The 22,819-nt window shown below is 44.8% G+C and overlaps 1 protein-coding gene across 1 annotated transcript in view; it reads left to right on the plus strand.

Moving 5' to 3' along the window:
• Nucleotides 1-7,149: 7,149 nt before the first annotated feature.
• The window catches only part of LOC143844648 (tumor protein D52-like), a 76,473-nt gene continuing 60,803 nt past the window's right edge, over nucleotides 7,150-22,819 (plus strand). The window contains exon 1 of the mRNA XM_077352067.1: nucleotides 7,150-7,321. Coding sequence (XP_077208182.1) covers nucleotides 7,288-7,321 — 34 coding nt within the window. The 5' untranslated portion in view covers nucleotides 7,150-7,287. The remainder of the gene's footprint in view (nucleotides 7,322-22,819) is intronic.

Below are 22,819 nucleotides of genomic sequence, written 5' to 3' on the forward strand. Positions count from 1 at the left end.
TTTGTGGCTATAGAAAACTAAAGCAGTAAGCACACATATAAGTAGAAAAGATTAAGTGTCTGGCAGCACCTTAAGGGCTAACAAAAATTTCAGATACTTCTTCAGAAGTTAGCAGTGACTCACCAAAGCTCATACTCTATCACAAAATGTGATAGTCTTTAAGGTGCTAATAGACTCTTACTCTTTTCTACTGTTGCAGACTAACACAGCTACCCATCTTGATCTATCAAACATAGAAGCTTAGCTTAGCAATGGCCAGAAGTCCTGCAGAAACATTGTAGTAAACTAGATGGTAAAGAGTTGGTTGTGCCTTCATGGTTTCTGGACCAGAGAGCAGTCATGCAGATAAATGAAAGATATCATTGAACCCTGGGCACTGAGCTTCAGAGGTCTAGGCTGCCTTCAATAAGAATAGCTGCTATATACTTAACCAAAGAATTAAGCATCAAAGAATTGAGGCTTTTGAACTCTGGTGCTGGAGAAGACTCTTGCGAGTTCCTTGGACTGCAAAGCGAACAAACCGGTCAGTCCTTGAAGAGATCAGCCCTGACTGCTCCTAAGAAAGCCAGATCCTGAAGATGAAACTCAAATACTTTGGCCACCTCATGAGAAGGAAGGACTCCTTGGATAAGAGCCTAATGCTGGGAGCGATTGAGGACAAAAGAAGAAGGGGACGACAGAGAATGAGGTGGCTGGATGGAGTCACTGAAGCAGTAGGTGCAAACCTAAATAGACTCTGGGGAATGGTAGAGGACAGGAAGACCTGGAGGATCATTGTCCATGGGGTCACGATGGGTCGGACACGACTTCGCACCTAACAACAACTTAGCCAAAGGGCATTTTAAATTAGGATATACATTCTATCTAAACAATGGAATTGCTAATAATTAAGGGAATACAATGGTCATGGCTTAACATACTTAACTTACTGGTCAGTCAGGTCTTTTGTTCTGGAACCTTTTAATAAAGTTTATCATGCAAATCCAATGTGGTGAGATTAGTATGCTCATTCTGAGCTCTTTACAGCTTTTGACAGATTCATTTTATTGATATAAAGCATTATAAAACTTAGATCGTAAACGAGTCTGCTGAAGATGTAGAAATATCAATCAATTGCTGCTATAAAACAGTGCTCAAAGGCTACAGAATGAGAAGATCTCTGCTATTCTGTGGATACAAATTCTACTTTATTATTGCCATCTTGGTTGCAGTGATGAATTTATTTTTGTAATACCAAAGGAAAATTTCTCCAGTGGATTCTAAATATACCACTAAATTCAAAAAGTCAACCATTATAGTTCATAGATCATCACACTTGCTCCCTCTTGGAAATAGGTATAAATTAACTCATTTTCTGTGACATATAAATTATAGTCTAGATATCAGTCACAGACCCCTGAGTGTTAAAATCAAATTTAAAAGACCACCCCACAATGTCAACATTAGCTTGCTTTACAACATTGGTTGCGTCAATACACAATAAACAGCAATCTTTTCCCCAGCTGTCTTCTCAGGAAAAAAAGAAAGGCCTGTCTGTAATACTGGATGAGACTTGGAGGGTCTATTCACACATTACATTGTTGTGCTATTTCTCTGACTGTTCCTGCAGTTATGTTTTGCAGGCATGTTTTCACTGTATTTCTGAATGGAGACTCTGACTTTGTGCCTGACATTCTGCATCTGTGGCATTTGTTTTGCATTTTCTCAGGAGAATGGGTGATCCCACCTCCCATCAAGCCTCACACTATTTTTTGGGTCTGAGCATGCATAATAACGCATTTGCACTGTCACACAACAAAAAGTTTGTTTTTATTTAGAACTGCACCACCACTCCCCATCCCTTGATTCCCTTGATCACCCAAGCAAGGGGGGAGGGTTTTTTGTGTTTATGTCCCCTCAATCACCATGCATGCATGAAAACAAAACACCTCGGCTGTCATTACACAACTGTTTTTCTGCACAAAAGTTACAAAGTAGCCCGTTGCATCTTAAATCATAAAATGTGTTTAGATGCTAGAGGTGGAGATGGGGAAGGTGGGGGGGGGGTCAAGTCCTCATGTTTGCCTTTTACCTTTCTGTAGCATTCCCAGAAAGCAAGTCTATTGTTACTGCAAATTCACATGGTAACGTGATCATGATTTTTGAAACACATTTAAATGGAGGGGAGGGTGGGAGGAGAGGCAGAGTTGATATGTCACCACTTCAGGTGGGAATGGAGGAGCAAGCAGACTCGAATCCTGAGCTTCTCCATTGGGTAACCATGAATTCTCTAGGGGAGGGGAAGAAATTGCATTTCCTGAAGAGTCTCAAACTGCATGGCAAACCAAGATTGCATTCAGATCTGTATCTTAAAAGCCCGATTATTGTGTGAAAGGTTTGTTATTCTGTGGGACTTTAGGGAGTCCATTACAACATTTTTTTGTGGTTGAGGAAACAGAATCTATGATTTCTAGTTCTCTTTTTAACATTCTGGTACTTCAGATACATGCAGGCATATTTTAAAAACATAATAGTTCGGTGGGCCATATAGGTAACATTATGGTTCTAGTATTCTCACAAAAGATCAGACATTCCCTAGTGCAGCCTTTCTCAACCTTTTTACCATTGAGGAACCCAGGAAACATTCTTCAGGCTTCAAGAAATCCAGAAGTGGCACAATCATACAGAACATAGTCAGAAAGCATAGCTGTTTGCATGCCCACCTCGGGGCCCTCTCCTTCCCACCTCCTCCAGGCTTATCATTGGCCATACATGGTCATATCATCCAATAAATGTTTAACAACTTTTTTAAATATAAGAAAATAACTCCCGCCCATTCGGGAAACCCTTCTGGGACTGTCGAGAACCCCCAGGATTTCACAAAACCCTTGCTGAAAAAGCCTGCCCTAATGTTTCATGGTTTACAGTCAGAATCTCTCTGTCTCCGGGAGTACTTTGAAAATGTTATGCTAAATTCAGTCTACTGTGACTAAAAGCGATAGTGAATTATACAACCCCTTAACCCATATAAATGCATTAAGGACAGTAGGAATAATTCAGGACTGTGTTGCTTAAGTGAAGACTCCACATTTGTTCCTTTACAAGGTGCCCTTAAGACAGAGCAATTGCAGTATGATGTTACTCTGTTGCTATGGCAGCAATTCTCACTAACAACCAATCAAATTAAACACACAAGAGTAAGTACATCACCCATGCATATAATTGTTTTTTTGTGCACCCTTTAAAATAATTTAATTCTTTTAAATTCTACAGTAAATGTGCAATTTAGCAGTGCCACCACTGAAATCTGATGTTCTTGTTCCATTCCAGATTTGTATGATTAACCCATCTTAACTTAAAAATAGGTACAGGCACTTCTCTGGGGAAAATACCATCCTTCTTCACCCTTATTTATTATTTATCTCTTACTGTTAGCTTCCAATCTCAGGGGCATATCTGGTATGAACTTTATTATATATTCACGGGAACGGTAGGAAATATGAAAATTACTCAAACTGTTGATGTTGCCTAGAATAATATCTGTGAATGTCATATAACAACAAATAAAACTACATGACACCTCTAAGAATGACTTGTTCATGTGGATTCCCTGAGCCAAACAGTATGCCTTTATTACCTCTGAATTCTGATTAATTGATGCCAAGACAATACCCAATATTATACCATGTGCACCTGTGTATTTAGTTAATTCCCTGCTGCAGCCAGAGCAGAGTCACATATTGATTTGTGGTACTGAATTTCAAAAGCTTGAGGACACAAAGGGAAATGAGGGATTTTTTGAAGTTGATGATTTCAAGCTTCCAGCAGCAGATATTCACTGCAAGGCACATCTTGGGTACACTATAAGAAAATCCCACTGTCTTCCATAGGGCTTATACAGAGGCAAATGTGTACTGGATTAAATAAATACATTTTTATTAAAGCCTCAACAGTACAATCCTAAACAGAGCCTTCTATGCCTGTTGACTTGAACGGAGCAAGAAAAATATAACTCTGCTTACAATTGCACTGGAAGTGCATTACTTTATTTTGCAAAGATGTGGATGTGAAGGGAGCATTCAGAAAGTGTGAACATAGGTCCTGTGAGTGCTGGCAAGTGGCAACCAATTTATGCCAACCCCAACACGGAGCTTTCAAGGTAAATGAGAAGGAGCTTCACAACAAGGGGCTTTCAAGGGAAGTGCTGCCTTCCTTCCCAAGCATGAGTCATACATAGCATTAAAATAAACAAAAAGAGAAAGTAACTTCTCCATTCATTGTGTTCTATGTTTGTTATCATATGCATATTAAAGGCTGTAAACCTTTCTTCTGCACAAAACATACCTGCCAACACTGTAATGAGTATAAGCCAGTATGGGCATTTGTGCCTACGGGAATATTTGCTTGTACTAACTGCCATACACTTACTCTTGAGTAATATATATATTTTAAAGTTTGTCCCTGGGTTTCAAAAAGAAGTACAAATTAAGACTACTTCAGGTTTACAATCAAAAGATGTGCATGTTATGCAGCCTAATCCTTTACGTGTTTAACTCCCCAAGCAGGGCATTATGGTCTGTGAGTTCAAATAGGCTGGAGATCCCTGCCCCACATGAAATTCACCTGGCATTAACCGGGGCCAGGGCCTTTTTTGTCCTGGCCCCTACCTGGTGGAATGAGCTCCTGGAAGAGCTGAGGGCCCTGACGGAACTGGCTTGGTTCTGCAGGGCCTGCAAGATGGTGCCCTTCCACCCAGCGTGTGGTTGAGGCCAGGCTGAGAAAGATCTACAGCTCCTCCTCCAATGTTCCAACATAGGACACTTTCCCTGGACATATGGCAGACAGGAGGTAGGCTTAACATGGGGTGGGGAAAGAATTGAACAGAGACTGTTTTAATGTTATTACTATATTTATATTACATTACGTATTACATATACGTTATGTTATGAACTGTTGTTGTGAGCAAGTGCAAGCTGGCTGGCCAGGAGCGGCAGCCTATAAATTCAACTAATAAATGTTTTCAAAGAAATCCCACTGAATATAGTGGGACATATTTCCCAATAAATATGTCCAGGGTTGCTGCCCTCACTTACATAGGATTGATCAGAGCCAAAGATCTTTCTTTCTGCAGTGTTTTCCTTTTATATCCCATACATGCCTACCTCAGTCTCACTGAGGATCACTCAAAGGAAGACTGCAGCCTCTGGACCTAAGTTTCAGACACATCTCATACCACTACCGAGAGCTACTCTTCCAAGATATGGGAGATTATGGGCACAATATCCTCCCAATAGGGCACAATGGTCACACAATATCCTCCCAATAGGTGCAGCTCACCATGTGGATACCCCAAAGCAGAAAGCAAACTGAGGAAACTGCTAGAGCATGAAGCACAGACCTTTACAGCTCACTTGCTCTCTGCTAGAGCATTATTCATTCCTGTCCTTGCATCCCCTTGGCCTCTTTTTCAGGCAGTCCTCCAAGATATGCTGATGGGGTCTGAAGTGGAAAAGAGATCACAAGGTTGTAAATAGATAGCTCAGTGAAAACATCAACTCAGTGTGTAGCAGTGGTAAAAAAGACAAATTCTGAACTGCAGATTATTAGGAAGGGGGCTGAAACTAAAATGGGAAGTATTGTATCGTCCCTGCATATGGTTCAGCCTCATCGTGAAGAAGAGTTGGTTTTTATATACCACTTTTCACTACCTAAAGGAGTATCAAAGTAGTTTATAATCACCTTCCCTTTCTCTTGCAACAACAACCTGCGAAGTAGAGTTCTGACACGCTCTTGTGTAAACAGCTCTAACAGGACTGTGACTAGTTCAAAGTCACCCAACTGGAGTAGGGAAACAAATCCGTCTTGCCTTAGAAGCTGCCACTCTTAGCCACTACACCAAGCTGGCTCTCTGTGTGTAATTCTGGTCACCTCTGAGAGGATCAGCCGTATTTGACATAATACTGACCAACAGGCAAGAGTTGGTAGATGGGATGAAGTAGGTGGGGCCCCCTGGGGGATGACTATGTTCCTCCTAGAATTCCATTTGAGATGGGGAGCCAAGGAATTCTGTAGCCAGATGGGCATGTTAGACTTTTGTAGGGCAGACTTAAACTAAGGGACAAGATGAGAGTCATGCCATGGACAAGAATGCTGGAAGAGAAAGGAGATAGTGAAGGGTGGTCTCTCTTTAAACAAGAGCTGTTGCATGTCCAAGCCATGGCTATTCCAGCAAGATGGAAACGGTTGGAGATCCTAGAAGCCTATCTGTATGAACAGAGAACTTCAGAAGTAACCAAGTAAGAAAAAGGAAATGTTCAAAAAATGGAGGGAAGGACAGACCTCTAAAGAAGTGTATCTGTAGGTTACTAGGCACCATAGGTCAGCCATTACAGAGGCCAAAGCCAGGGAAGCCCACTATAACAAGAAAAGCTACTTCAGATATGTGAGGAGCAAACATAAGGTAAATGAAGCAGTAGGCCTGCTGTTGGGTGAAGATGGAGAAACTCTGACAGAAAGACTCAGTACCTGTTGGGTAAATAGTAAATTAACATACAACATAATGAAAATGTTTAACAGAGTCAAAGATTCAACAGGAATAACAAGCTTAATTTATATGTTTATTGGTTTGGATTAATTTGGATTTAATTCTGGGGGAAGACACATTGAAGGAAATAAATATGTCCAAACTGGAGATTCTGCTCACCCTTCCATCTGTTTCATTGCATCTGAAGAAGCGTGCATGCACACACAAGGATATACCTTGAATAAAACTCTGTTGGTCTTAAAGTTGCCACTGGATTCAAACTTTGTTCTGCTGCTCCTCACCTGAACCAGGAGGAAGCCCTAGAGGTTCCTTTTTGCATACACAGAATACCTCCAAGTAGTGAAGGGGAGGAAGTCATATTACTGATTAAAAAGGCACTCTGCACATGTTCAGGGATCCCTCTTTATTATCAATTCACCGATTCTGGATGTTCTTCTTCGGAGTACTGGGGCTAAGACTGGAGCTCCTGCGGGTCAGCTCGGTCCCCCGAGAGGAACGGCGTCACCCACCCACATACCTGCTGCCCACCTTCCCGCTAGCGGGCGAGGCGGGGCGAGCCCGTGGTCAGGTGGCGCTGCCGTCTGGCTGACGTGGACTGGGACGAGCACCCGCCCTATATCAGGCGCGGGCGGGCGGAGCGCGCTTGAGCGAGGCCAGGCGCGGGAGGGGGTGGAGCGGGGCGGAGGTGGCGAGCAGGTTGCGCGGTGGGGAGCGTCTCTCACCCGGCTCCAAGGCAGGGACGGAGCGGCCGGCTCTCCGGGGAGATGGCTGCCGAGATGGACCGGGGCAGCGGACAAGGTAAGGGGAGGGAGCGGCGCTCCAAGATGGGGCTGCTCGTCCTTCCCCGGCGCCGGAGGGGAGAGGAGGGAGGGGTCTCTCTGGCCGCGCCCTGCTTTTCCTCGCTCGCTCACTCACTCGCTCACTCGCTCGCAGCCCATGCACGGCTGCAGCAGCAGCTGCTGCGTTCCGTGTGGCGGTGGCCGCCTGCAACTCCGGCGAGCGGCCCCCGACGGGCGAGCCTCTCGCAAGTGGCGCTGAGGGGGTGGGGCGTGGCGCCCGTGACGCCTGGCCGGCCGCACTCTCCGGAGCTCTGCGGGAGGCCCCCGGCGCCGCCCTGCGCGCGCTCCTGGCGGCACAGCCCCTTCGCAGTTGGGCGGGGGGCTGGGCGGGCGCCGGGTCAGGCCGAAACTGGACGGCGGCTCTGGGGAAGCGCAAGTCAGGCGGCGTCGCTTCGCTTTGCCGGGCGCTCCGGAGTCATCCGACTCGTGGTCCTTTTCCCTCCCCGGCCCCTGCCCGCTGCTGGTTGCATCCGGGGGGCGGGAACGGTTTGCCCCGCCGAGGCCGCCGTGGGCTAACTTCGTGACACGGTCTCCTGAGGTCACAGAATTGATTTTGGCCATATATTCCCTGTCATGTAGGAGATCGCAGTCTGAGGAAGGGTGCTTGCACTCGAAAGCTCTCGCCCCGAATAAATCTTCGTCGGTCTTAAAGGTGCTCTTGGACCCTGATTTTGTCGTTCCCCTTGATGTTCCTTTTTCAAGACCCGCCCGGGCTGGTCTCCGGGGTCGGGGGGGGGGGCAGGCGAGGCGTCCCGTGCTAAGATCGATCAAGCGCCTTGCGTCAAAATGTGGCAAGCCCGCGAAATAACGCCACCAGTGCTCCGACCTCATGATGGCACGACCTCAAAGCTAGTGAGAAGGCGCATGACCCGTCTTCTAGCCAGGGGTAGGCAACCTGTGGTCCTCCAGATGTCCATGGACTAAAATTCCCATGAGCCCCTGCCAGCTTTTGCTGGCAGGGGCTCATGGGAATTGTAGTCCATGGACATCTGGAGGACCACAGGTTGACTGCCCCTGTCTAGCCACGTCCTCGGAGGCCTTCGTATAAAAGGGGAAAATGGAGGGGGACAATATCCCCCTGTTTAACCCCTAGCAAGTGGAATTTCCACAGGGAGGGAGGGGGTGCCCACACTGAGAAGGCTGCGTCCAGCATAGTCCAGCCTTTAAACTTATTGTGTGCTCTTGCTGGGCTTCACAAGGTTGTAGTGAGGACCGAAGGGGTGGGGGAAGAGAGATGCATGCTGCATTGAGCTTTTAGGTGGGAGGATGGTTTATCGCTGTTACCAATTCAAAGCAGTATGAAAACCCATGCAGAGTCAGTGGTACAACAAGGCTCTTGATTATTATTACTGTACTCCTGGACTGCCCTCTTCCAGATATCAGAGTGAGAAGAACCTTGGTATTTGGTTGTGACTAGCAATAGTGATGTTAGGTTGTGACTAGCAATTGAGTGAGTGACGTGTTTGGGAATCTCCAACTGACAAGCCTAAAGAACAAACAATTTAAGAATGGGATATGCATGGTCATCACTTTCCAGTGGCAGCCTCTGGTGACCACACGCTTGGGTAGTCTAATATAAAGTGTGAGACTCCGATCCTGAATTTTCCATGGGTTGGAGATAAGGCAGGAGGGGCCTAATTTTGTTCTGGCTGAGAGAGTGCGGAATCTCAGGGTTCTTTTGCGGGTGGATCAGTATGTCAGGTTTTCAACATCCTTAGAAAGAAACTGATTTAAAGCGTTACTGTCAGGGGAGACTGACTTGTCTCTATTGCTGATGTCTTTTGGATGTGTTAGGACCAGGGATAAGCATAACAGAGAATGACCAAGTACAAAGATCAGTGAAAATCTACACAGGCCCTGAGTATCATTATTCAGTGTGTCTGCATTACAACTCCTGTAAAAGTTCTTCTCAGGAGTCTTGACTGCCTTCTGCATCGATTTTAAGCAACTGAGAGTTCACAAGTGCTGCTAATGAAATTGGTGGCAAAGCTCCCACTTCTGAAGGGGAAGGATTTCCATCTTTGGCGTGCCGGTGAGGGTTGCTGATCATTTGGCTTTTTGCAGTTTACAGAGAGATTTTAAAGGGGACGCAGTCAGCAGAGTGTAGTGGTGAAGCATTAAGGATCACTTTAACTAAAACACTCAGTCTATAAGTGGAATATTCCTATAAATTTTGTTCCAAGTTATAGCACCCATGAAGTAAGAGGACCTGTACTTTTGTAATGCAGTAATTTTGTTCTGAAGCAGCTTGAAATTCTTACTGTGACATTAATGATGGATATTTTTGAACCATCTTCTCAGTATCATTGACTAAAAACAATATCACGTATATGTGGTGGCTTTTCTTGTATGCTTAAAATGAAGTATGCTTGTGTGGTATGATAGTTGGACTGTCAGACGACCTGGGTTTAAATCCTGATTTGGCTATAAGGCTTCCTGAAAGATCTGGAGCCAGTCACCCTTTCTGCCTGTCGGCCTAACCTTCTTAACAGAATTGTTGAGGACACAGTGAAGGATGAAAGGAAACCAGGGGTGCACTCCATGCTCCTCAGAAGAAGGGCAGGATAAAAATGTGATAAATGCTTTACCTTTAGTTTCTAAATAGTACCAGACTTCTGTGGTGGCAAAGTGGTGTTGCTAAATTCAGAGCAGAGCAAGTATTGGGGGTTAAAGATTCGTAAGTTTATAGTTCAGAAGCTGCTTAGAATGCTTTTGTGGTTTCTGTGGTAATTGAGACAAATTCCTCAAAAACAGGATTTGATTACAAAAAATCAGGGTAATTTAAAATGAGTTCACCTGTTTTTCATTTTCTTTATACAATAAAAGCTAGGTTGTGAGCTGTTCACACTTTTTATAAGGTTGTTCTCTTTATAACTTTACAACTGGAAGTTTTTTCCCCTGGTTGCTTTGATTTCAGTTACATAGGGCCATGCTTGACCAGAATGCATATGAAGGATGTCTTCTGATGGAAATATGTTTTCTTTCTGAGTGAAGTAGTTCAGTTACAAATTGTGGAGCAGTGTCTTTGTTCCCTTAAAATTTAGTTGATGCAACAGTAGCTCAGGTTTTGTAATTGTCTGCTATAACATAATGCAAATACTTCCTAAACTTACACACTTGACTTACAGAGCTTTGCATTTAATTATTCCGATCACAAAGGTTTTTTTTTAAACACCTCTTTACAAAAAAATTGCTTCAGCAAGATTTCATGTGAACATGTGAACCTGCATCCTCACCTGGAACAGGCTGCTTAAGGACCAGATGATTGACAGCAAAGCTAGTCTCTGAGTTCAAATATGCATTGCTGTGCTTAAAGCCAGTTGTACCATCAAGCATATAGGCTATTTATGCTGCTGTCTACACAAAGCAGAGATTGATGGCTTCAGCATGCTCCACCACACATATTTGTGCATTTTGACCCTGGCAAGGAACCCACATTGTTGTGCTATTTTTGCTGCCTTTGCCCTTACCAGGTGATTCCACAGAGCAGCTCCATGGAGTACGGTTGTTTCACTCTTTGCAGTTGAGATTCTGGCAAGGAAAGGAACTGGTGGAATGATCAAGTAAATAAATGCTTATGAAGACTGCATAGAAAAGATCCTTGGGGAAGGGATTAGGATAAACTGATTGTTTTGCTCCAGGTGATAGCTGAATCAGTATTCCACTTGTCTAATCTGTAATTTACAAATCTGTGCTCTTGATAGAAATGTATTGTGGTAGGTAAGCAGCGCAGAGTGTGGTGATGCTGGTAATGACTATGATACATGGAACAGTGTTCTCACAGTCAGAAGTGCTTATGAATCGTCTTCCAAAGGTATACTCCTTCCTGTGTGAGGAATTCCTGGCTTTCTCTGAGGAGAAGAGCTGTTTTTTGTATCCTGCTTTTTTTCCTACTTGAAGGTGCCCCAGAGCGGTTTATAATCCCCTTCCCTTCCTCTCCTTGCAACAGACACCTTGTCAGGTAAGTGAGGCTGAGAGAACAGTGACTGGCTGCATGTGGAGGAGTAGAGAATCAAATCTGGTTCCCCAGACTAGAGTCTGCCTCTCTTGACCACTGCACCAAGCTGGTTCTTGTGCTACACCAAAGAGGCACTTATGCCTTTCAGCTGTTGAAAACAATGCTGATAGGATTTACTTGTTCTTTCATCTTGTGAGTTCACTGTGGCTTCAAAGCACCTTTGTAGCTCCAGGGCCCAAACTGCCACCTAGTTCAACTGGCTATCATTTTGTCAATGGCATCATAGTGTCTTCTGATGTGAAGTAACATGAATGAGAGAACTTGGACATTCTTCATCATAAAATATTGGTGAAATGTGTCCTATGCATGTCTGCTCACAAGACACATTAATTTCAGCAGGCCTTGCACTCATGTAAATGAATGTAGCATTTAGCTGCAAGCCGCCTTTGCTGTAGAGTAAAAAAGGGATTGTGGAATTTAATGCTGTTTGTTCTGGCTGGTGCAACTTTTGTTAAGAAATCTCTTGCTGGGTATTCTTCCTGTTGGAGTGTGGCAATAATGCATGGGTTAAGCTTGAATAAGCAAATTAGTGCTTATTTCAGAAAGCAGAAAAGGTTTTGATTCAGTTTGCAGTGTGTAAAACTCTGACAAATGCTTGCTTGCATATTCTTTCATATCCTGTTAGGTGTCTGCTTCTCTCAAGCAGACATCAAACATATGGATTGTTTTAAAAATGGTTTTTGGATTCCAGGTTTACAATGCCTTTAAAACCCTTTGCTAGGAGTTCAGAAGTCTGGATTAGAATTGTCCTATCCATAGACTCACAAGCAAAACACACACACACACTCCGCGTCCAGCAAGATTGAACATGCAACAGAACACTCTTTGTCAATTTCATGGTAGGAAATGGAGATGTGATCAGTTTCAGGCTGTTTTGTTTTGTTTTTTAAATTGTAACATGCACTATGTGGGGGAAAGGGGGGAGGAAATTGACACAGGATGTTTGCCTGAAGTGGCACACTTAAAACAGAGGTGTGGTACAGGCACCATCCCCCCCCCCAGCTATGTTAGATAGTCCACTTGCAGCAGTGGTCCTCAACGTTTTTATCACTGGGGACCACTCACCGGGGACCATTCGACGCCTTTTACTGAGGCCCGGTGGGGGGGGGGTAGTTTACTCCTCTACTCTCGACCACTGCCCTAACGCTCTCTGATCACTATGGTAATGTTTAAACATCACTTCAAAATAAGATACAGACACGCCACAACAATGAAGTGTGTTGTAAAGGGCTGGGGGGGATGAAGTAAAGGGCCGCGGGGGGGGGGGAGAAGGCATCCTTCGGGGCCCACCTCCAATTAGTTGAAGGACCACATGTGGTCCGTGGCCCACAGGTTGGGGATCACTAACTTGCAGGATTGAAAACATGGAGCTGTATTGATCAGTGACATGTTAATTGATAATCTATAATGCCCCAAGCATTGGCTGCTCCAAAACATTCATTAGAAAGTGGCATACAGATGGCCTAACAGTAAGTACTGTACACCAGAGCATCTTATGTATTATTCTTGTGCAGTGCTGCACATCTATACCCTCCATTTTCCAACACTCTGAGGCATTTTTAGATGTCTGTATTAGTTTACAACCTTCTACCTCAAACAGCAGAAAACAACACTTTGCTTGCTGTTCCCTTATCATATTGGTTATTCTAGCACCTCTTCCCTGAATGTACCTTAACTGAAAATGTTTATTTTGGGGGGAGGAACATTATTTAGTTAATGCATTGACCCATGGGTTGCAGACTACTTTGAATGATGCATTATTAATGTTAAGGCCATAAAATGCTTGTTTCATAGGAAAGCATTTATATATTTAAATTTCTCCCCCCCCAGGAAAAGGGGGGGTTGTTTCTACATAGGTTCAACATTTCTGGTGATTTTATGACTCTGCAGGAATGATGTTGCGTATCTGTGAATTCAGCAGTGGCGAGTAGTTGCACAGGCATAAATTGGTACAGACTTGTTGCAGAAGTCAACCATAGAAATGTACTGCAGAGTGAAAGGCAGTTGTTAATGCTCCAGTAAAGGTACATGAGCTAGGTTGCTTTAAACTCCTCTGGGCTTGCATAGGCATTTATGCTTTAACACATTTGGATCAACAGATTATACAGGATTTCCTAGCCACTAAATGTAGGGAGGCATACGAATAATGCAAATCTTTGCCAAATGTAACATATATTTTCACTAAAGGCTTTACTTTATTCTCTAAAAACATTTTTTGTTGTTGTTGCATGATGATCAAAAGATTCCTTGCATCATATTTTCAGTATTACTAGAATTTTGCTTGTATTTGTAGACAGGTTGTCAGAAAAATCTGCTCAGCTTCTGTTTTAAGAGAAGGTGTTATGGTGGTGATTGGAACAGCATAGTTCCACTTCCTTTGATTTCTGTTTACAAGCATTAGACAGCCAGTGCATTACTTGTCTGGCATATCATGCTGTTTCCATATGGAGGTTTTTATTTTCTTCAGTTTCTAATCTGGAATAGTTCTTTCCCCCTTGAAGCATCCGAATGGCATCATGCTCAGCGTGTCCTACCTCCACACTTGCTTGGCTCCAGTCTTTTTAGGGAGAGCACAGTCCAAGTGTGTTTCCATCTGGACAGGTTTTTCTTCTCTGCAAAGGTCATGCTTAACACTGTTGCCAGGATCTTGCTGTCAGCCGCTGGTGGCTGCCATTTGCCTTTCTGTGCCTCTGCAAGGCTTTTAGAGAGCTCTTAAACTAATTGATAATTTCTGTATAGAAATTACTTTCATTTTTTAGCCCCCTATTATCACAGCAAGGGGAAAAGGCAACAGAGGGCTGGCACAAGAAGGCATTTCTCATGCAAAAATGCTGTTGCTGATATACCTGTATCTGCATTTGCATGAATGCAATATGGAGAATCGTCACAATGTGGAGGCAGTCTAACACTTATTTGTACATATCCTGTCCTCCTTCCCTGGATTTAGAAGACCAGTTCAACAGACATTTACAGTGGGGGAAAAACTGGTTGCTGCAATCAGTTAAACACACGATTGCCTTATTATGTAATACTTCTGCTTTCCAAGATCCATGGTCTTAGAAGCTAGAAAAATTTAAAGGTAACTCTGCCTTAATGCGGATTGTTCTAAGTGTAGTCCCTGCCTCCCAATGTGTTTCAAATATCCAGGGGGCAAGGACCACCTCTCTTTTTGAGAACCATTATAGGATAGGATGTTTCTTCTCTGATTACATTTCTCAGCAATTTCCATGGGCTAGTGTCTTGGTTTCATGAAGTTAAATCCAGGAACATGTCGTTTTAAGGGGGGAAATGTAAGTAGGTTCAGGAATGCAATGGGAGCTAGCGGACAGCGGCAGGGAGAGCGGGTGAAGGGGGGGACGTACCAGAGGCGATGGGAGCGTCGTCGACAAGCAGGCCGGTTGCGGGCAGGCCGGTAGGAAGCAGGGTGAGCGGTGGCGGGCGGCGAGAGGGCGGAGGGTGTCCAATGACGGTGGTAGCAACGCATCCTCGGTGGCTACCTTGTGGCTGCGGAGCATCGCCGTTGGGAGGGCCTAGCTTGGTGGCGGGCAGCCAGAGGGCGGCACGGCTCCGATTGCAGGAAGGCCTCTGTAGAGGCGGCGGTTCTGTGGCAAGTGGCCGTGGGGCGCCTCTGTGAAGGTGTGTGTGATGCGGGTGGCTCCATGGCGGGTGGGTGGAGGGCTGTGGGCTGCCGCTGCTGGGCACGGTTCTTGGGACCGGGTGCCTTGGTGGCGGGTGGGTGGAGGGCCTGGAACCCTGGAGCCTGGAAGGAGGCGAGTCAGGCAAGCGCAGCCCTCGGCAGCCAGGAGCTATGTGGCGGCGAGGCTGTGCAAGCGGGCCCACGTGCCTGGGCGAGGCGGGCGCTCTAGGGGCCGGCCCAATCTGGAGGTGCCCAGCTTTGCTGAGCGCTTCCGAATTGGCCCGCTGCCTGTGCTGTCCTAGTGCTGGACAGAAGCAACTGGATTCCACTACAAAAGCAGGTATGCGTTACGTCGAATTCCACTACTTTAAATTCCATTTTTTCTTTCTGTAAGCAGTTTGCCACATTGATCCTTGTGCGGAATGGGCCTGTGTATCCTGACCTGGCTAGTCAGATCTCAGTAGCTAAGCAGGGTCAGCCTTGGTTAGCAGATACCTCCAGGATTGCTACTTAGAGGCAGGCAAAGGCAAAACCACCTCTGAACGTCTCTTGCCTTGAAAATCCTACATATGGAGCCTCTAGAAGTCAGCCGAAACTTGATGACAAAAAATAATCTTGCATAGTAAATTCAGAAGGAGCTGTATAAATTGAATTACATTGATGAGATTATGGGTAGTTGAAGGATTTTCTGGAGTTCTTTCAAAGGCTTAAATCCAGTCTTTCTTTCCCTGCAACTGGGGAAAGAATCTTGTGCTGATAACGCACACAGGGTGTGTATGAATTTTTTTGCTTGGTCTATTGGGGGATGGGAGCCTCATTCCTATTCTATCTCCCTCCTATTTCTCGTTAACCAGTGATTGAATGGAACACATTTCTCTAACAATAAATCAGACCAGGTGGGTTGTATTTTCGGGTTTGATTTTCTTGCAAGAAATCCAGTCAGTTTTATGTAAAATGGCAAGCCATTTGTGAATATAGAATATCTTTATCGAGGAGAAGGAAAGGTTTCAGGAGAAGAAGCTAGGAAGCAATAAGAAGAATGAATCCTTTTTAAACAAAAAAAATCTGTGCTCACTTTCAATGGACCTGGTTTAGCAGATCTGCATACTGGGTGGTATTTAATTTGAAAAATATTTTTGTCAGTACCTGTCAGACCCTTCTGGCCCCACATGAGGCGTCCTGCCCTTCATTGTTGCCCTCGCAGTCCCTGAGAGCAGCAAGAGGTCTTGGAATGGGACCAGCCAGGTAACTTCCAGAATAGCCTCCTCTCCCCACAACAGACACCCTGTGAGGTAGGTGAGGCTGAGAGAGCTCTGAGAAAAACTGTTTGGTGAGAACAGTTTCTAACAGGACTGGGACTAGCCCAAGGTCACCCAGCATATGGAGGAGCAGGGAATTCAAATCCAGCTCACACATTAGAAGCTGCTGCTCTTAAACACTACACTCAGCTGTACAAATTGCCATTGCCTTAAAGAGATGTAGCTAGAGCACAGGCAGAAGAAGCTGTTGCAGGAGGATGGTATACGTTTTTTTTTTTACTTGCTCGTTGACTGTTATGGGATTCTTTTCCTTTAAATTTGGATCTTCTGGCCAATGGCTTGTCAGAGCAATCCAAGGAGGGAGACACTCAGGTATTTCCTGCATGGAAAGGTGATGGTATGATTAATAAGGTTTACAATTTAAAAAGCAGAGACATCACCCTGCCAACAAAAGTGCGTTTAGTCAAGGCTATGGTATTCCCAGTTGCAATGTATGGCTGTGAAAGTTGGGCCATAAGGAAGGCCGAGCGTCAAAGAATTGAGGCTTTTGAACTCTGGTGCTGGAGAAGACTCTTGCGAGTCCCTTGGACTGCAAGGCGAACAAATCGGTCAGTCCTAGAGATCAACCCTGACTGCTCTTTAGAAGGCCAGATCCTGAAGATGAAACTCAAATACTTTGGCCACCTCATGAGAAGGAAGGACTCCCTGGAGAAGAGCCTAATGCTGGGAGCGATCGAGGGCAAAAGAAGAAGGGGACGACAGAGAATGAGGTGGCTGGATGGAGTCACTGAAGCAGTAGGTGCAAGCTTAAATGGACTCCGGGGAATGGTAGAGGACAGGAAGGCCTGGAGGATCATTGTCCATGGGGTCGCGATGGGTCGGACACGACTTCGCACGTAACAACAACAATTTGAGAAGGGAGAAATGCTTTTGTCTTCTGTGTTCTCTCTCTGTGTTTGTATATGTGTAGAGGGGAGTACAACACAGCCCTCCATCCCCATCCCAAGCAACTCTTTCCTCCAGGGGAACTGATCCCTGCAGTCTGGAGAGGAGCTTTCATTCTGTGGGTTCTCCAGTTCCCACCTGGAGTCTGGCACCCCTTCCAGTGGCAGGGATGCTAGCCTCCAGCTGGGACCTGGAGATCCCACTTCTGGGGTTTCTCAAAGCCTGAAAAATATTTCAGGGGTTTCTCAGTGGTAAAAAAAGTTGAGAAAAGCTGATATAGAGGCGGTAATTGAGAAATCCTCCGTAAGTTATTTGCTAACCAGTGTTTTCATGTTTGATTGTAACTTACAACTATTTTTGATTTACTCTGATATTGAACTGAGCTCAAGAATGTACTGACTGAAAGGTTTTCAGTCCTTTAAACAAGTTTTACTATCACTTAAATATTTTCATTGAAGGAAGAAACTGTGACAGGTTTATCAATTATTTAATGTTAATTGTTATTAGCAATTACTGCTACCCAGCATTTCTCTTGGTTTCCTACCCGGAGCCTGACATCCCTGCACCTCCATGGGATTCAAAGCCAGGACTCTTCTCCACTGATCTGTGTTGTCTGGAAATGACTAGCAATTCCAGCAGACCCCCAGATCCCAATCTGTCCCATCTGGCAACCTCTCTGCCACAGAATTCCCCCCCCCCTAGTAAGCCCTTTCATCAGGAGCCTGGAGATAAGTTGTTGGTGTAGAGCCCCCCCCCCCCTCCAAAACAGCGATTTTTCTTGGGGAGCTGATCTCTATAGTCCAATTCCAAGAGATTTCCCAGCCACAGGTGGAGGTTGGTGACCCCTGGGTCAGGAATGTTCCTTGAAGTTTGGAGGCAGGGCCTCAAGAGTCCAAGGGTGGGCAGGAGCTTCTGCCATGTGTCCAGTCCCCAGGAAGGCAACAGTACAGGTGTGCATCCAAGCGCATGTTGTATTCCTGGGTACAACGGGCTTTGCCTCTAGTATTTAATAAGCATGGGCATCAGTCACATTGATACACATTTAGGAATGGATTCAATGAAATTAAATTACTGTAAACAGTTCTGCTAAACAGTGCTAATTGCACAAAGAAACTGGTTAATTATCGGGTACCAATAAAATCAACTTTTAAATCACAAAATGTGAATTACAAATGTCTTGAATAATGTTTAGCTAAATTCCTGTAAATAGTTCCTGCAGCAATTCTCTTTGGTTGGCTTTTAACTGGCATACCAGGGCTTGCCTACAGTGTCAGATGTTTCTCTTTAAAAAAAATGGAATTGAAACAAAGCCTTCTCACAGTAACTGTTTTTTAAAAGCCAATTTTGAAATGCAGGGGAACCCACATAGGCAGCAAACTGGTTCTTCCGGTTTGGAGACCGCTGGTGCCAAGCTGATCATGAACAACTTGAGAAATAAAGTGGGTAAAAATAGTATAACCTCCTTCTCACAGGAAAGACCTCTGTGTGGCTACATTAGCAAATGCTAGAGCTGTACGTGGCATATAAAGGTGTATTTTTCTAAGTGTGTCTAAAGACTAAAAGTGGGGCGGGAGGACTGAATAGTACAACAGAAAGGGGAAGTGTTGATCAATTTTTCCCGTTTGGTTGGTTTTCTGTTTAAAGTAGTTGGGGGCTGAGGGGAGATGTGCGCTATGACTAGCTTAGCCCAGGATCTTACTCCCAACCCTAATAATAATAAACTTTTTTATTTATAACCCCCTTCCCCCTAAGGCTCACAGCAGGTGATAACATATATAGTGAACAATAAAATAATACAGTAATCATTGACATCAGAAACATTAAAATCATATATTCATTTACCTTCCAGGTTGAAATAAGGCCACCTCTTCCTCTAGTGAGAGTAGTGTAATCTGGTGATTTGGCTATTGAAAGTGATCTCAAAAGAAACAAATGAATAGCTCTTTGAGTTGACTGAAGTTTCTACTGTTACAGTTGAGAGCCAAAGCATCCATTTGAGCTGTGATTTTGACATGCGTTGTATAAAGGTAAACATGGCTTCAAGATGAATGTCAGTCTTGAAATACAGGCACCTTTGCATATGTCCCTGGTTTTTTGTTTTTGTTTTAATGTTTTTAGTAAAGGTAAAGGTAAAGGTAAAGGTATCCCCTGTGCAAGCACCGAGTCATGTCTGACCCTTGGGGTGACGCCCTCCAGCGTTTTCATGGCAGACTCAATACGGGGTGGTTTGCCAGTGCCTTCCCCAGTCATTACCGCTTACCCCCCAGCAAGCTGGGTACTCATTTTACCGACCTCGGAAGGATGGAAGGCTGAGTCAACCTTGAGCCGGCTGCTGGGATTGAACTCCCAGCCTCATGGGCAAAGCTTTCAGGCGGCTGCCTTACCACTCTGCGCCACAAGAGGCTCTTAATGTTTTTAGTAATGCATACCAAATAGTACGAACCTAATATAAAAGCTATATCTTGAGGGACAATTTATTAATGAATTACACTAACCCAGCAAATGCTGGCCAGGGCTCCTGGGAATTGTAGTCCATGGACATCTGTAGGGCCGCAATTTGACTACCCCTGTAACCATTGATCAATAGGAGAGGCTCTGTTGTCGGTTCCCCCCCCCCCCCAGTATGTTGGGAGATGGGGGAGAAGAAAAGTAGTAGCTTTTGGAGAGCATGAGAAATCACTTTTCAGGAAAAGTTGAAGGCAGCAGGAAAAGAGGGAGACCCAACATGAGATGGAGTGATTCAATCATGGGAGGCCTGATCAAGGCTGCTAAAAACAGGACATTTTGATGTCAATTAACTCATAAAACAGATGGGAAATATCTCAGTTAAACTGGATATTACTCATGAATCTGCCATCTTGCAAAATGTTTGGTTCACAGACTTGAGTTCATTGTGAGGATGAGTTCATTACAGCTCATCTCCAGAGTAGAGAGATCCATTCCTGTGGAGAAGATGGATGTTTTGGAGGGTGGACTCCTTGGCATTGTGTCCAGTTGAGACCCCTGTCCTTCCCAGGCTCCATCCCCCAAATCAGTGGTCCCCAACCCCCGGTCCGGGGACCGGTCCCGGTCTGGGGATCAGTCAGTACCGGGCCGTGGCTCGTCCTCATCCTCCTCCCCAGCTGCTGCTTTGGGGGCTGCCCTGCCACTCTGCCGCTGGCTCCCCTTTGGTGCTCTCCAGCAGCTGCCTTGGCTGAGGCTCTCCCTCGGCGTGGCACTGCGCAGTGCTGTTGGCAGTGCCGGCGGGAAAGCAAGTGGAGCAGGGGCTCAGGTGGCCATGGCGACATCCTTTGGCAAAAGACTACCCCCCCCCAGGCCTCTGTAAAATTGTCAAGCATTGACCGGTCCCTGGCGATAAAAAGGTTGGGGACCACTGCCCCAAATCTCCAGGAGTTTTCCAACCTGGAGCTGGCAACCCTAGTTCATTGGGGGTTTTTCTGAAATCAGTAATAGTTGAGAATGGAGAACTTATCACTGGTTGGAAAATCTCCCATGCTTGAGATTGCTATATGAAATTGCTTTGCATATTTAGGAAGGTATAAACACTGGCTAGTGTTCAGAGTGCCACTGGAAGAGTTAAAATGGAAACTTTGTTGCTGTGAGTCGTATTTAGGGAGAGAAGTATAAACTTGGAATGGCAGCATATAAAAATAAGTTTAGGGATCCTGCTATTTCTGTCTGTTTTCCTTCAGTCTCTCCCTGCCCTCAAGTAGTTGCATGTGCTACCAGGTAAGTGCTGGTAAAACAATCAATGATACTACTTCAGATCGTAGAATACTTAACCCTTTTCAGAAATCCTGATGCACTAGGCCAGTTCGTCCCCCTCCCCACCCCAAATCAGTTCAAGAGACCCTTTGCTGTATAAGGATTAATTAAAACTTATTGAAATTGAGTTCCTGGAAGACACTGCTTGATTGTGATAGTTGACGCTTGGAAGTTCTTAGTTCAAGCACTTTTAAAGTTTGGTTCATGGTCATAATTTTTCTTGCTTGACACCCCCCCCCCCCCCAAAAAAAAATTTTTTTTTTAAGTGTAATAAAGTCAGGCGTGTGTTTTGATGCAATTTACAGCAGGTCCTGAACGGCAATGGGCAGTTTAAAAAGAAATTGGAAAGGTTCTTGAATTGTTTTTAGTATGCCTTACCAAGAATGTATGAGCCTCTTGTGGCGCAGAGTGGTAAGGCAGCCGTCTGAAAGCTTTGCCCATGAGGCTGGGAGTTCAATCCCAGCAGCCAGCTCAAGGTTGACTCAGCCTTCCATCCTTCCGAGGTCGGTAAAATGAGTACCCAGCTTGCTGGGGGGTAAATGGTAATGACTGGGGAAGGCACTGGCAAACCACCCCGTATTGAGTCTGCCATGAAAACGCTGGAGGGCGTCACCCCAAGGGTCAGACATGACTCGGTGCTTGCACAGGGGATACCTTTACCTTTACCTTACCAAGAATGTGAAGGTTATTTTCAAATGTTTTAACTGTAAAATATTGATTTAGAATGCTAACTGCTCATTTCTTAAATGTATGCAGCTTTCAAACTAGTTTTCCTATTTCTCCCCCCACACACACACTCCTAGTTCCTGGTCATTGATAATCTGTTTCTTAGCCTTTTTGTTAGAAAACAATTCTTATTAGATTGAAGGGGGGGGGGGAGAGATGGAGAGGGAGAGGGAGAGAGAAGCATTTCCAGAGGATAAAGGCCACTGTCCCCAGCCCTCTCCCCCTCCCCTGTACTTGGGTTTCTGATGCAAACTGGAACGGAGACATCAGAACTGTAGGATGCAGTTTATATAAGAAATCTGCTTTGTGGCTGGCTGCCAGTTGCATGCTGAGCTTTTCCTTGGCACAAAAGATCTGTTATCTATGAACTGTAGGCTAAAACAAATGTTCATACTGCTGCCTTTCTACTGCAGCAGTCATTTTCAAGGCAGGAATCTGATTTAGTGTTTCAATGCCGTGAAGAACTGCCTCTCACGGCTTGCCTGCGATGGTATACAAGGAGGACATCATCATGTCTGTTCATGTGTTTTATGTAGTTGCACTGAAAGCAGTATCTATTTACAGACTTCTCCAGCCTAGAAAACTTGTTCAATCTGGTAGTCCTTGTTCCAAAGAATGTGGTATTACCCGGGTGCTTTCTGCATTCACAGTTTAATTTAGACGAGTCTTACTTTAAAGTCTTACTCCTTTAATCCACATCCTGTTTACATCCTATTCCTGTACTTTTGCACCTATCTTTCTCAGATTACAATGCTTGTATGGGGTGAGGGAATATGTCGGTGTACAAATTTTGGAAATAAATTATTTTGAACAAGCCCCTAATGAAGTTTTTCTGTGAATGAATAGGCAATTCTGAAGACTAGTTTTTCACGGTGGAGGCAGACAACTCAAGTAATCATGATTAACATGTAGTGGTAAGGCCAGCTGTTTCAGAAGAGGGAGGGATGGGGATAGAGAATCTTTCCCCCTTCCAGCCACCCTGTTAGTTGGTGAACCAGCAGCAAGGAAAGGTTTCTCCAGCTTTGAGTAGAATTCCCTGTAGTCTGGGAATGGTGCATGTCCTGACTCTATTCCCAGGTAAGTTCAAAGCAATAAGCGACTACAGGT

This window comes from Paroedura picta, chromosome 9 (assembly GCF_049243985.1).
Source record: "Paroedura picta isolate Pp20150507F chromosome 9, Ppicta_v3.0, whole genome shotgun sequence".
Classification (NCBI taxonomy): Eukaryota; Metazoa; Chordata; class Lepidosauria; order Squamata; family Gekkonidae; genus Paroedura; species Paroedura picta.